General features: G+C 44.3%; 1 protein-coding gene across 5 annotated transcripts in view; it reads left to right on the forward strand.

Annotated features, from left to right (window-relative positions):
* The window catches only part of LOC107384612 (kalirin), a 50,142-nt gene that overhangs the window by 18,634 nt on the left and 17,298 nt on the right, over positions 1–14,210 (forward strand). For 3 of the 5 annotated variants that reach the window (XR_008560033.2, XM_054735062.2, XM_054735072.2), the window contains exons 22-41: positions 335–414; positions 834–972; positions 1,484–1,618; positions 2,075–2,237; positions 2,367–2,482; positions 2,692–2,814; positions 3,167–3,349; positions 3,484–3,608; positions 3,692–3,758; positions 3,837–3,946; positions 4,766–4,835; positions 4,914–5,003; positions 5,285–5,377; positions 5,466–5,577; positions 5,658–5,851; positions 6,091–6,192; positions 6,488–6,642; positions 7,192–7,294; positions 8,519–8,680; positions 8,755–8,941. Coding sequence is in view for 4 of the 5 variants with exons in the window: in XM_054735062.2 (XP_054591037.2) it covers positions 335–414; positions 834–972; positions 1,484–1,618; positions 2,075–2,237; positions 2,367–2,482; positions 2,692–2,814; positions 3,167–3,349; positions 3,484–3,608; positions 3,692–3,758; positions 3,837–3,946; positions 4,766–4,835; positions 4,914–5,003; positions 5,285–5,377; positions 5,466–5,577; positions 5,658–5,851; positions 6,091–6,192; positions 6,488–6,642; positions 7,192–7,294; positions 8,519–8,680; positions 8,755–8,941 (2,509 nt within the window). In the remaining variant the exon portion in view is untranslated. The remainder of the gene's footprint in view (positions 1–334; positions 415–833; positions 973–1,483; positions 1,619–2,074; positions 2,238–2,366; positions 2,483–2,691; positions 2,815–3,166; positions 3,350–3,483; positions 3,609–3,691; positions 3,759–3,836; positions 3,947–4,765; positions 4,836–4,913; positions 5,004–5,284; positions 5,378–5,465; positions 5,578–5,657; positions 5,852–6,090; positions 6,193–6,487; positions 6,643–7,191; positions 7,295–8,518; positions 8,681–8,754; positions 8,942–14,210) is intronic. The other 2 variants (XM_054735071.2, XM_054735078.2) reach the window with 1 other exon arrangement.

A 14,210-nucleotide genomic window follows, 5' to 3' on the forward strand; every position in this document is an offset into this window, starting at 1 on the left:
ATTTCTCTCCATGTCACTAAAATGTGTATCTTTAACTCATTGCTCAGAATTTAGTAAAAAAAAATCTACTGTTTAAATTTCCTATTTTACTGGTTATTTATATTTCGGTCAATTAATAAGCAGAAGAACACATCTATTTCCTATCAACTGTTTAAGTTTATTCCTAGCCAAATTAATCAAATTGTGAATTACTGAATCACCATTAGTAGGAACCCCCATTGGTCCCAGGTCGGTCACAGAGGACACATATAGGTGATACCACGGCAACAAGACACAAATGAGCATTACCTTCAGATTCCCCCAGACGGATTAAAGAAATGTTCTCATCTTCCAGGGTCTTCTCCACGCTGACTCCCTCCAGAGGACTCATCAGGTGGCGCTGGCGCTGCAGCAGAGAGCGGAGCTGCTGGTCAGGTACGTTTCTGTCTGATCACACATTTTACTATTAATCGAGTAAATTCCATCAAACGACATCCTAAACGGGACAGGTGTGTATCAGAGGTGATCAAAAACACCCAGAAGAAAATAAATAAAACAGAGAAGTTAGATTGTATTTTTCTCAATTTGTGAGATTAAATCTGAAATATAAAGAGAGACCAAAAGGTATGTGCAGAATAAAGTCAGTGGGTCCTCTGATTGTGTTCAGCTCCAGAAGCAGGAAATCTGTAGGAGTTTCTTCAATAATTAAACCTGTAACTCTGCAACACAAGGCATTATGGGTATTGCATCTTTTCCCAACCTGTTGACTCATTTTGTTTGTTGGTTTGGAGAAAATCTTCTTCTATCTGATGAGGTCAGTGATCCTGAGAGTAACCTCTGACTTTTTTCTACAGGTCAGGTCATTATGACCCAGATGCAGTGAGAGCTTGTGCCCAGACGGTGGCGCTTCACTGGCAGACGCTGATGCTGAGGATTGAAGACAGACTCAAACTGGTCAATGCCTCCGCTGCCTTCTACAGGACATCTCAGCAGGTACCTGAGTGTCTATACTGTGGGTAGACTGATAAATGTGTTAGGATATTTACTATTTTCTATATATCACATCAACCCATATTTAAGCCTCCTTTGTAAAGCCAATTGAAATTGGCTCAGAAAATTGGAAACTCATATCAGCCTTTGGATGACCATGACATTGACAGGAAAACAAGTATTAGTCAGCCTTTAGTCCAGGGGTACCATATAATAGTCCAAGGGCCAAAATGACCTTGCAGTTTGAGGTCCGGGGGGCGTGGGGTTCGGGGTCCACAAAGAAGGGGCCCACAGGCTGCCTAGTGAGTGCAGCTCATGGACGTAAAGATACCCCCACCCCCCAACCCGTGTCCCCCCCCCCACTTCTAAAGTGAAAATTACGTCCATGGTACAGCTGCTCTAGTCTATACCCGCACCTGGTCAGCAGACACCTGTTTAATCACCATCAACTAAAGCAGGTCGTTATGTTTACATAAATACGAGGCTGGTTTAAACTACCTGCTTGTGTTTCCAGGTGTGTGGGGTCCTGGAGAGTCTGGAGCAGGAGTACCGCAGGGAGGAGGACTGGTGTGGAGGAGGAGACCGCCAGCCTGAGCAGCTGCTGCCACTCATCAACAAACACATGGAGCAGAAGGAGGCCTTCCTGAAGGTAACCAGCACATAACCAGCATTAAAATCTCACATAATCCTGGTCTACGACTCTCGCTTCAGTCAGAATGTCAAATGCACTAGATGATTGTTTTAAAATATTTTATTTTACAATCAGCTTCGGGTGTTACAGCTTTTGAATGGAGAACATGTTGAAGTACGGATGTGTACATTTGTGTTGTTTCTGGGTCATATGGATGGGTTTTCATGGTGTATACTGGGTAACTTTCATAGCCCAGGAGAAAGTGTCACGTAAACAGTTGGCACACCTATTTTGTGTCATTAGAACAAGAGCACATGGCTGTCACCTGTACAGCCCACCCGGTGTGTTAGGGCAGAAAGACAAAAAGGTCTATTTGTTTTCTCATTATTTGTGAAGGACTTGGTCCTGAGGGATTCTGCTGAAGAGTTTTTGAAATGTACGCATTAACTGACAGTCTTGTTCCCATGGCAACAGGCTTGCACTCTCGCCAGACGGAATGCAGAGGTTTTCCTCAAGTACATTCATCGTAACAGTGTCACCATGGCGAACATCTCTGGCCACAATGTCACTGTTTCCGGGGTAACTGGGGTTAACGAGGTCACTGGGCACTCCAGGGTCCCGGAGCAGCAGGTCAAAGGTGATTTTGAAACTTATTGTTAAATGGGAAAAGTGTGTGTAACCAGCACAGAGCCCTGGGGGATGCCACGGCTAACAGATCTTTGTATTTTGGAGGTGATTTAACTGATCCAAGTGTGTTTGGACTCAGGCATCCTCAGTGAGCTGCTACAGAGAGAAAACAGAGTTCTTCATTTCTGGACTTTGAAGAAACGCAGACTGGATCAGTGCCAGCAGTATCTGATGTTTCAAAGTCACGCCCAGCAGGTAGACACCCTCATCAACTATACAAAATTCAGTTTAAAATATTTATTGTTTCCCAGATCTAAACAGGAACATAGCTGCTGCTTTTTGGTCTGATTTTATTTTGTTCTTTTATAAAATTACCACCAACATAAAAATAAACAGGAAAATCGGAAAAGGCAATAACTATGACTTCTTTTTTCTGAAGCACAAAAATGGTTTTGTCATTTCAGGCTCTTGACTGGCTGCAGCAGTCGGGTGACCATTACTTAGCCGCACATACGTCGCCAGGGGCAACGATGGCTGAGACGCAGGAGCTGCTTAATCAGCACAGAGAGTTCTGTGTTTCTGCAAAGGTTGTTTTTAAATTCAGTTCAAGGACACAGAAGTCTGAAACACTTATTTAAAAATTTTAATGATCTGAGTGGCAGAAAAAAAATCTGAATGATCGCAATTTTAACTTCCTACTGTATAAAAATGACTCTTAATGTAAAGAATGAGTAATGTGACATGACCTTTTTGTCTCTGTGGCTGAACAGAACCACAGAAATCCACCCTGTCAGGGTTTCTGCACAAAATATAATTTTTTCTGAATTAAACAAAATAGGAAGACAATGTGTCTTTTGGGGATAGAAATGCACAAGAAAATCCTAAACAACCACCAAAACCACGTTTAACAACAGTAAATTAATAAACCTCATCTGTCAGCACACACAGGAGAAGGTTCATCTACTGATTCAGCTGGCTGAGAGCATGCTGGCTAAAGGCCACGCCCATCGCACAGAATTACGCCGGTGCGTTTCCGCAGTGGACAAACGTTATCGTGACTTTACCGTCAAGATGGGGCAGTACCGACACCTGCTGGAGACGGCACTGGGCAGCAGCTCACAGGTGAGGGACACGTTAGCAAGAATTGGCCCTAAACAGAAATGTTCAAACAGTTTTAGTATTTAATGTTTTAGGGTGAGTCAAGCCTGTTAAATCATGTAGATTACACATTAATAAATGTACGGTGTCCCCTTTAGGACAATAAGGACTTGGAACTGGAGTTGATCCCCAACAGCCTTTCCGACTCGGACCCTGAAGTGAACCTGTCGGACCCGAGTCATCAAGTCAGCGATGAGAAACGACGCTCTGCCCGCAAGAAAGAGTGAGTGTGTTTGTCTTAATGTCGCAGTCAGAAGAGCTGTTATGCCTTACAACAAGTGTGTGTGTGCACGTGTGTGTGTTCAGGTATATCATGGCAGAGCTCCTTCAAACAGAGAGAATCTATGTCAGAGACCTGCAGGAGTGTATAGAGGTACTTTAAGGACTTAAAGAGTTACCCTGTGAGCGCCACCTGGTGGTGTGTTGTAATTATACCAACGTCCTGTTGCAGACATACCTGTGGGAAATGACTAGTGGCTCTGAGGACGTCCCACCTGGTCTCAACAACAAGGACGACATCGTGTTTGGGAACATCCAGGACATCTACGAGTTCCACAACAGGTTCTGATTTACCAGACATGAACACAAACCTCCTATAAAAACTGGCTAAATGCCACTCAGCTAGTTGAACTTTGACCTTTGAGTCTCTGAGGTTGGTGGTTTTAGGAAAGCTTCATAAAAAGTTAAAGAGCAAGTCACCCCCTACCAGTCTTACTCCACTCCCCACTTCCTGTCTGAAAAATGCAACAAATGCTGTTGCTTGGCAGACCGAGAGGGCGGAACCGCTAACAAATACACACACATAGCCAATAGTATTGTGACATCATAATGTACCAGCTAACATCATAATGTACCTTTTAGCCAATAGTAATGGCAGATTTAAAGTAGGTGCAATGCAGATTTTTACCTGAAGAGGGCACAACACTGACTGAGTTTTAGGCTGAATATTTAAATGTTAACTAAAGTACTGACTTCACGTTTCTACAGCATGATTAGACACTAATTTATATAGTTTATTAACAAAAAGTTGATTTGGGAGTGACTTGCGCTTTAAGATGGTGGACTTCTTCTTTATTCCATCCACCAGTCTCTTCTGGACCAGGAGCTTCTGAGCCTACAGTGACTACACTGAGTGTTCTAGCAGGTTCCAGGTTTAGCGTGGTGATTGTACAGCTGTTGAACTTGTCCATTTTAAACCTAAACATCTTGAGATCTGAAGTTGTCTTGTGTTAAAAGACTTTCCTACTAAGTACAGATCTACAATTCTTGGATCTTCTCTGTGTTCATTGGACCTTCTGAGCTTTGGTTGGTCCAATAAGCCCTGCTAGTGGTAAACGGTTTGTTTATTCCTGAGATGTGAAGCTGAACTTTGTGTTTCAGTATTTTCCTGAAGGAGCTGGAGAACTACGAGCAGCTTCCTGAAGATGTGGGACACTGTTTTGTCACCTGGGTAATCCCGTCTGCCTGGTTTTTATGTTTAAATGGAGAGTTGTGTTTTTAACTAAAACATCTCTGTGTGGTCCTTCAGGCGGATAAGTTCCACATGTACGTGACCTACTGCAGGAACAAACCAGACTCCAGTTTACTGATCCAGCAGCATGGCTCGGCCTTCTTTGAGGTCAGTCTGAAACTCTTTAAAACAATAAGCATAAATGACTTCGCAATGAAAATGTCTGTGGTTGTCAGGTTATTTAATATGATCCTAAACAGGACAGGCCTGGCTTAGATCTCAGGGCCATGACGTTCCGGAGCTGACTCAGAGAAAATTAAACATGTTTAAAAACACAAAAATGAAATTTACGGCGTTCTCTCTACATGTTTAAGCTAACGCTAACAGGTTTCAGAGCCTGCGTGATGCAGAACCTGAGAATATTTACAGAAGGACTTTGTCTCCTACAGGAGGTCCAGAGGAGACATGGTCTGGCGAACTCCGTCTCTTCAGCTCTGATTAAACCGGTCCAGAGGATCACCAAGTACCAGCTTCTTCTCAAGGTAAAGGATCAGAACCAGAATGAGTGACACATTATAAAACACCCGGGTTCTGTGGTTCTGGTTCTGATTGACTGCTGTGTATTTGCAGGAGCTGCTGGCGTGCTGCGAAGAGGGAAAAGGGGAAATAAAGGAAGGCCTGGATGTGATGCTGAGCGTCCCAAAGAGAGCTAACGATGCTATGCATGTTAGCATGCTGGAAGGTAGTGTACAGGTGTCATCTGGACCTAATTAGGACACACCAGAAGGTTTTATGATCTAAACCTGGTCCATGTGTGCCTAGCAGGTCTGGAGGAGGGTCTGGAGGTGCAGGGAGAGCTCCTCCTGCAGGACTCCTTCCTGGTGTGGGAGCCCAAATCTCTGATCAGAAAGGGGCGGGACAGACACCTGTTCTTGTTTGAGCTGTCACTCATCTTCAGCAAGGAGATCAAAGATTCTTCTGGAAGAACCAAATACCTGTACAAGAGCAGGCTCAGGGTAATCACCGCCGCAGAGTCCTTCAGTTCGTCCTGTTCAGATTGTTTTAATATGCAAATAAAAAAACAACGATAGGTCAGAAAAGTGTCTGATAGCAGTGCTGAAGTCCATAAAATAATATCAACAAAATGTTTACATATACAATCCATGTCCATATATGACAGTGATTTAAGTTTTAATCTGCAGCATTTTTGTTCTGGAGCTTCAGAGAAATCAAAGGAAACTGTTCTGTGTCTCAGACGTCAGAGCTGGGGGTGACGGAGCACATCGAAGGGGATCCCTGTAAGTTCGCTCTGTGGGTCGGACGAACGCCTACCTCAGACAACAAGACGGTGCTGAAGGTACACTCACACCTTAGGTCAAAGGTTAAACTCTAGTCTGTCGACAATGATGACGATGACTGCAGTTTGATGTCTTTGTTGTTATTTCTTTAGTGATCTTAATGTTGCTACACATATTTAAGTCCAAAAAAGGTTCTGTTGGATGAAATAAATAAACAAATGTGACCTCGTGTTGCTACTCAGTGTACTTGCCATGTCAGTAAACCAGACTGATCACACTCTGGGTGATGACAGATCAGAACGTTAGTGTCATGATGTATGAAAGCGTGACTCGCTGCTGTCCTTTGACTCTCAGGCCACTTCATTGGAGCTGAAGCAGGAGTGGGTCCGCAGCATCCGACAGGTGATCCAGGAGAGGCGGGGCCACCTGAGGGGCGCTCTGAGGGAGCCCATCCCACTCCCCAAAACACCCAACCCCACACTGGGACGACAGCGCAGCATCTCCCGCAGGTGAGTGCAGTTTCATCAGTGAACACACACACACACACACTCACACACACGCACACGCACGCACGCACACACAACACACACACACACACGCACAACACACACGCACGCACGCACACACAACACACGCACAACACACACGCACGCACGCACACACACACACACACACACGCACGCACGCACGCACAACACACACGCACGCACGCACACACAACACACGCACACGCACACACAAACACAACACACACGCACACACGCATGCACACGCACACACACACACACGCACGTACATACACACACAACACACACACACAACACACACGCACGCACGCGCACACACACAACACACACACACGCACACACACGCACACACACACACACACACAACACACACACACGCACACACACGCACACACACACACACACACACAACACACACACACGCACGCACGCACGCACACACACACACACACACACACACACACACACACACACACACACACACACAACTGTCTCCTGGACCCCTGAATAAATCCGGTCTGATACTTTCAGGGATACGAGCGAAGACGCAGACAGTCTGGGTGATGCCAGCAGTCAGCCCGACACCGTCTCCATCGCCTCCAGAACCTCTCAGAACACTGCAGACAGTGATAAGGTACACACACATGCACACGCGCACAGAGGGGTGTGTTGGGTTGTGATGACCTCACCACTGCTGCAGCTAGATGGGTGTGTTTGGTGTCAGTTTAAGGGAGTTTCCAGCATTCTAGCGTCTTCTCCAGACGTTCTCCGCTCTGCTGATGAGGTACGTTTGATTTACTTTACCTGCAGCTAGTTAGAGGAGGGTGGGGTCAGAGGCTGTGACCTGTGACCCAGATCTGTGGCCTGTTAGTTATGTTTAGAGAGTTGAAGCTTGAGCGGGGAGGAAGAAGCAGAATGAGGCAGACATCGTAAAGTAAAAGGCAGACGACATTAAAGGTCGTTTGTCTGAAGGTTTGTTCTGCATCTGAGCGGGATTCTGTTTGACAGACAGGAAAGGACACAATTAAGGAGCAAACGCAATAATTTAAAGTAGTTTCTTTAAAAATGATCGAAGAAAATACCTAAATAATCAGAAATGATTTGATGTTGTTAACATTTTTAAATTAAAAACGTGCCAGAACACATTTTCTATATGTACCCAAAGCAATATTATTTCTAGGAAGAAATGATCTAAAAGATTATAGTTAGAAACGTTAAATTATTTTCAGACTGATCAATATTTACAAAAAGTTCACACCTCTGATATTTAAACATGTCTGTGTTGGATCTGATGGTTCTGGTTCTGAGTGGATCACAGCTGTGTTGTGTTTAGTCAGGAACTCCCCTCTGATCCCCCTGGACTCAGAGTGTTTCCTCCGCCCAGCTGGAGATCATGTGATGCACTTTACCATTAGCCAACACCCTGAGTCAGCGGTAACCATGGCAACCCTGTTTTTTGACTGTATCATGTGGTTCTAGCCGGACCAATCAGAATGTGGGTGTGGGTCGAGCAGCAGGATGATGTGTGAGGCTTCATGTGTCGTTAGTCTCGTTTAAAATCTGCTGCAGACGTGAGAAAAAGTTCCTCCCAACAAGGATTTTAATACCCATCAAATCTCAGAACATATTAATAAAACCTGCAAAAGCATTAAAATGAATAAACTTGATGCAATAAATTGGAAAAGAAATCAGAAATGATGTAAAACATAAATAGATAGATGTTAGATAAAAGAAAAAATGCTGATGTGACCCGACCCGACTCATACAGAACCGCCTGTCTGATCCAGCTGCAGCAATGAGGTTCTGATAGAGCTACAGCTCCGACCCGACTCTAACAGAACCCTGTGTTGTATTTCAGCTCTCCGGAGGCTGTGAGCTAGTGGTGGTTCTGTTGGACTTCTCCTCCGGCGGTCCTGGAGAGCTCAGCGTTCGGTGTGGTCAGACGGTGGAGCTGGTGGAGCGCTCAGCTGACCGGCCCGGCTGGTGTCTGGCCAGAACCACGGACCAGACGCCTCAGCAGGTAACAGATCGAAGTGATCAGGCGCCGACCCGATAGGAGTGACAGAACCACTGACCCCACCCGTGTCCTTACAGGAGGGCCTACTGCCAATGAGCGCCCTCTGCCTGTCGCACTCCCACAGCGCCGCCGACATGGATGGGCTTGTCCCCACCCCCACCACCGCTTCAAGCTCCTCCTCCACCTGCACCACCACCTCCTCCACCTGCAACTCCTCCACCACCACCACCACCAACTCGTCCTCCGCCGTGAGCTCAGGGAGGGGTGAGTAATCAGATTACATCTGTTCTGCTTGTTTACATGGTTTCTGTGTCAAACCTGATGGATGTTAATGACGCATGGCCTCTGAGGGGCTGCAAGCAGCTGCAGCTGTCAGGAGGAGCTCCGAGGAGCTTCCACACAAATAAACAACAACACAGGAACAGCCATCACACCGCCTCGATCACAGGAAAACATCTGTATGATGTCACTTCCTATGTAACTAATGTTTAAACATCTGTCCACACTGATTGTGTGTGTGAGATGTCCCACGTCCTGTCCACGATTGTGTATTTGTAAAGACACACAGGACCTCAGCTCTCGTCCCTCTTTTGGACACGGAGGCTTAAAACATTTCGACTTGTTTGTCGTGATCCGCTGCTTCACAGTAACGTCACAATCTGTGTCCTTTACACACATTCTGCTTCAGTGAACCGCCATCTGACAAAACTGGAAAAACGTCTCATCAGAACATGAAACGTGACATCTCTGGAGAAAAATGTACCACAAGAGAGCTGCGTCAGCAGTGATAACGACACTACGGTGTCCTTGTGATTATAAAAAAACGACACGGATCCAGAATCACAAATACAGTTCTCTATGTGGGGCCACCATAGGTCTCAGGCTTAGAGATCCACCGCTGAGTTTCATCCCCCGGATTAAAGGCCGTCTTTAGAGACATCCAGGATAAACTCGGAGGAGAACCACTGCTCCTCCGCATCGAGATGGCGAGCTGAGGCAGTTCAGGTGTGGTGGGATCCCTCTTTGACACCTCTAGAGGACTTGCTGAAGGGATCTTATGTGGACTTGTCTATAATTTAGGAGGAATGACAGTCCTGTTGACAAATTTAAAAGATGTGGCATCCTGACCAATCATAGGCTTGTGATCTCTGTACCCACGCAGAAGGAGAAGTATAAGTCAGGCTTAACTGGTGTTTAACTCTGGTTCACTGCAGCGTTCAACAAATACTGATCTGAGTTTAACAACGGGAGTTCACATGCATCAGCTGTTGTTAAAACGGTGTTTACAAAACAAACTGGAGAAATTTAGATGTCTGCTTGAAGGAATAATGAGACAAACTCTTTAGTCCTTTAAGACACTGTGATCCTCTCCATCAACTCATTTTATGTTTATTTATGTTTATTTATTTAGCAGACGCTTTTATCCAAAGCGACTTACAATTTATAACCTATAGGGCATGTTGTGATCTGTGGGGGAAACCGGAGTACCCGGAGGAAACCCACGCATGCATGGGGAGAACACGCAACTCCACGCAGAAAGGCCGCAGCCGAGTTTTGAACCTGCAACCTTTGTGCTGCGAGGCAACAGTGCTAACCACTGCGCCACCATGCAGTCCAATTTTAATAACATTAATGTTCTGATGGTCTGAAGTTTGAAAGTCTGGGTTGGAAAATGTAGACATAATGTAAGACTTGTACTGAGACTCATGATATTTTATTCTGATGACGTGTCAGGAATGTATAAATCCTGATCACGACACTGCTGGTTTAATGACTGAAACTGGAGAAACGTGTTCCAACATCTCCGTTAACTTTGACCTGTCTGAAGTTTTACTTGAGAACGTAACTTTGAGATGATCAGATACCCTTGTTCTAAACTTCCTCTGTGATCTGGTTGGACAAGATGTGTCCTATCACACACACACTCACACACACACACACACACACACACACACACACACACACACACACACACACACACACACACACACACACACACACACACACACACACACACACACACACACTCACACTCACACACACACACACACACACACACACACACACACACACACACACACACCATAGGTGAACTGGTCCAGAGGTGAACTGGTTTCAGGGTTAAACATTGACTTGAATGAGTTTCACCCAACAGGAACTTGCAGTTTAACATCCTGTGTGTGTGTGTGTGAGTGAGTGAGTGAGTGAGTGAGTGAGTGAGTGAGTGAGTGAATGAGTGAGAGAGTGAGAGAGGGAGAGAGTGAGTGAGTGAGTGAGTGAGTGAGTGAGAGAGGGAGAGAGTGAGTGAGTGAGTGAGTGAGTGAGTGAGTGAGTGAGTGAGTGAGTGAGTGAGTGAGAGAGGGAGAGAGGAGCTGCAGAACAAACAGTTCCTTTGTTTGAATCGGTTTTCTAGTGAATTATTTTGCCTCCAGATTTCACTTTTTCATTTTGTTTCATAGTAGATTTTAAGAACTTTTTAACTTCCTAAAACTTGATAATTTTACATATTTGCCATCGTTATTTGCACAATACAGTTTGTTTTTCATGTAATATCAGCTTTTTATACAAAGGAGCCTTTCTATTTAGTATTTTTATACTCTAATAAAGTTAATTTATTCTATAAGTTTATATTTAAAAAAACTTATTTAATATATTAATTTTACTGAACACTATATAAAAGTATTATGTGCTTTAGCTAACACTACAGGCCACACCCCCTATAGTTGTAGCCCCGCCCCCACTTACCTCAGCCTTCTGAGTAGTTACATTCAGCTCCGCACACGGAAACGGTGCTCTGTGTTGCTGTGTGAATCTTCACCTCTCTTTCCTGAGTGGACTGATGTGGAAGCATGCGGAGAAGCAGAGATGCATGCTGGGATTGTTCAGGCATGTGGGAATGGATTGTGGGAGAGGACGAGCAAGGTGGGTTACCTGTGAGAAGGAGAGAGAGAGACAAAGTGAGAAGAGAAAGAAGACTGTTGGTTAATGAGTGACAGGACAAGGTGACTGTGGCTCACTTTGTTTTCACTTTGTTTCAGACTTACAGCAAATAGTTTCTGAATTATTCAAGAACAGAAAGCTGAGAATATTTTGAGCAGTTTTCTTTCATCTGGATGGAAGAAAAGAGCAAAAAACCCACAAAATAATAAAGAACAGGAGATTTGTTTTTATGTTTTAACTGTTTAGTTTCATAGTTCTGGTCACAAAATCTACAGAATAAAGATATTTATGAGACAATTTTCAGGTTGTTTGATCTCATGGCTGCAGCCATCATTTAATCAATTTCCCTCTGGGATTAATAAAGTATTTTTGAATTGAATTGAATTGAATTGAACCATTTTACAACAATTCGAGAGGACAAAGTTCTGATGAGCACAAACCAGTCAGAGTGATTACGTGCTAATCAAAACAAAACTCAGATGAAAGAAATAAAAATCTCGTTGGTTGTTGAATTTTATTCTGTTAATGAACAAAAGAGGAAACCGTCCTCTGCTGCTTTCACTCAAACCCTTCAGGTCACATCATAAATTATCTGGTTAACTGTGAGTCATTAAAATGATTTTTAAATAGTAATTAAATTAAAAGATCTAAAGTTAGGTTTAAATAAAAGCTCGAATAATCCTCAAGTTTCTCAATTAATGCAATAAAATAAACATGGTAAATACTTAAAAATGTAAAAAAAAATACAATATTTGTGTAGTTTGCTCTGATTCATGACAATTCCACATCCTGGAAACATTTCTACTTCCATCATTTGAGTTCCTTTTACTTTATCTTTCAAACATCCTCACATGACCGGTGAAAAGTTCAGAACTTTTTTAAACAAGATTTTCTGTCTGTGGTTCTGTGGTGATTAAAAAAAAAACTGTTTGTGCTCTTTGCAGTGTTGCCACAGTTACCTTGGAATAGTAATCTGATTACTGACTACTGATTACTCCTTCCAAAAGTAACTTAGTTACTTTACCGATTCATTCGTTTAAAAAGTAACTACGTTAGATTACAAGTTACTTTATTAGTTACTTTCAGCATCTACCAAAAACACTCTCCACTGCCTCAACATGAAACAACTGGTTTTACCAACACTCACTTTATTGCAAATGCTTTTTAACAGTAATGTCAACAACCTGACTTCTTACATTTTAATTTGAACTTAACATCTATTGCCTGACATAATGCATGTTTGTGTAAAAATTAAAAACAGTCTTTCTTGACCTCACTTAAAATAAATAGTATTCATAAAAAATAAAACACACAGAGCCAGCACACAGTGTACAACAACTTTATTAACAGCTAGACAATGCACCTCTCTCTCTCCTCCCGCCATTTTTGATCACGCTATAGTACAGGGGTGGGCAACCTTTTCCCATCAAAGAGCCATTATTACCCGTTTCCCACAGTAACGAAAACACTGGGAGCCACATCAGCTGCGGCGTTGTGGGCGGGGCCTACCCTCAGACAGCAGAGAGCTGCTTTAACTGATCACAACAGGTGACAGCAACCAATACCAGTCGCTCATGTACCTTGAAGTCATCTTTCAACCATGGACGTAGGTTTTTTTTGGGGGGGGGGGGGGGCATGCCCCCCCCCCCCCCTTTTCCAAAGTCAAGTTTTGACCCCTGCACTTTTGGGGTTGTATCTTTACAGCATGTTCTAATGGGAAACAGGCTTCAACACAAACGGTTGCTTTCCGCTTGGTCCTAGAGCTCAACCAGTGTCAATTTAATATAGCGTAATATTGTTTTTGGATGGTAAAAAGTGCTCGCCCCGTAGTCGGAAGGTTGCAGGTTCGAGCCCCGCTCAGTTCGTCGCTGTCGTTGTGTCCGTGGGCAAGACACTTAACCCACGTTGCCTGCTGGTGGTGGTCGGAGGGACTGGTGGCGCCAGTGCTCGGCAGCCTCGCCTCCGTCATCCCCACCAGCGTGTGAATGTGTGTGTGAATGGGTGAATGACTGTGTTGTAAAGCGCCTTGGGGGGTTTCAAGAACTCTAGAAGGCGCTATATCAAAATACAGGCCATTTACCATTTCCCGTATTTGATCATTTATTTTGACGGAGAAACCTCAAGGCTGCAGATGCGCTGATATTTTTATCGTTACGCACATCGCGGAGGTAGCTACACCAATCAAGAAAAGATTCCCATCAGAACATCTGAGCTGGACACTGAGCTCCGCGCAGCTCGCTGCCAGTGCACACGTGAGGAGCTGACAGCGAGCTGAAGATGTGTAGATCGGGGGCTTGGAGCGCTTTGCAGAACCAGAGCCATGCGGGGAGGTTCCTCTCACTGAAGCGAGTGTTTCCCAAACCCTGTCTCTCAGAGAGACTTGTCATTCAAAAAATGTTCCCTGATTATGAATCTTTGGCTGAATAGTGCTTGTTCCTGTCTCCAACGTGGCGACGCCTCCATGAGCCTGTCTGAGGAAAAGTCCAGAATCTCACATCCTCTTCAGCTCAGAAAGCTCCTATGGAGACATCTGATTACGCACAAGCAGATGTCCTGTCAACCGTTGGACCTGCTCAGGTTTACGCAGACTATC

The sequence above is a fragment of the Nothobranchius furzeri genome, chromosome 3 (assembly GCF_043380555.1).
Source record: "Nothobranchius furzeri strain GRZ-AD chromosome 3, NfurGRZ-RIMD1, whole genome shotgun sequence".
NCBI lineage: Eukaryota > Metazoa > Chordata > Actinopteri > Cyprinodontiformes > Nothobranchiidae > Nothobranchius > Nothobranchius furzeri.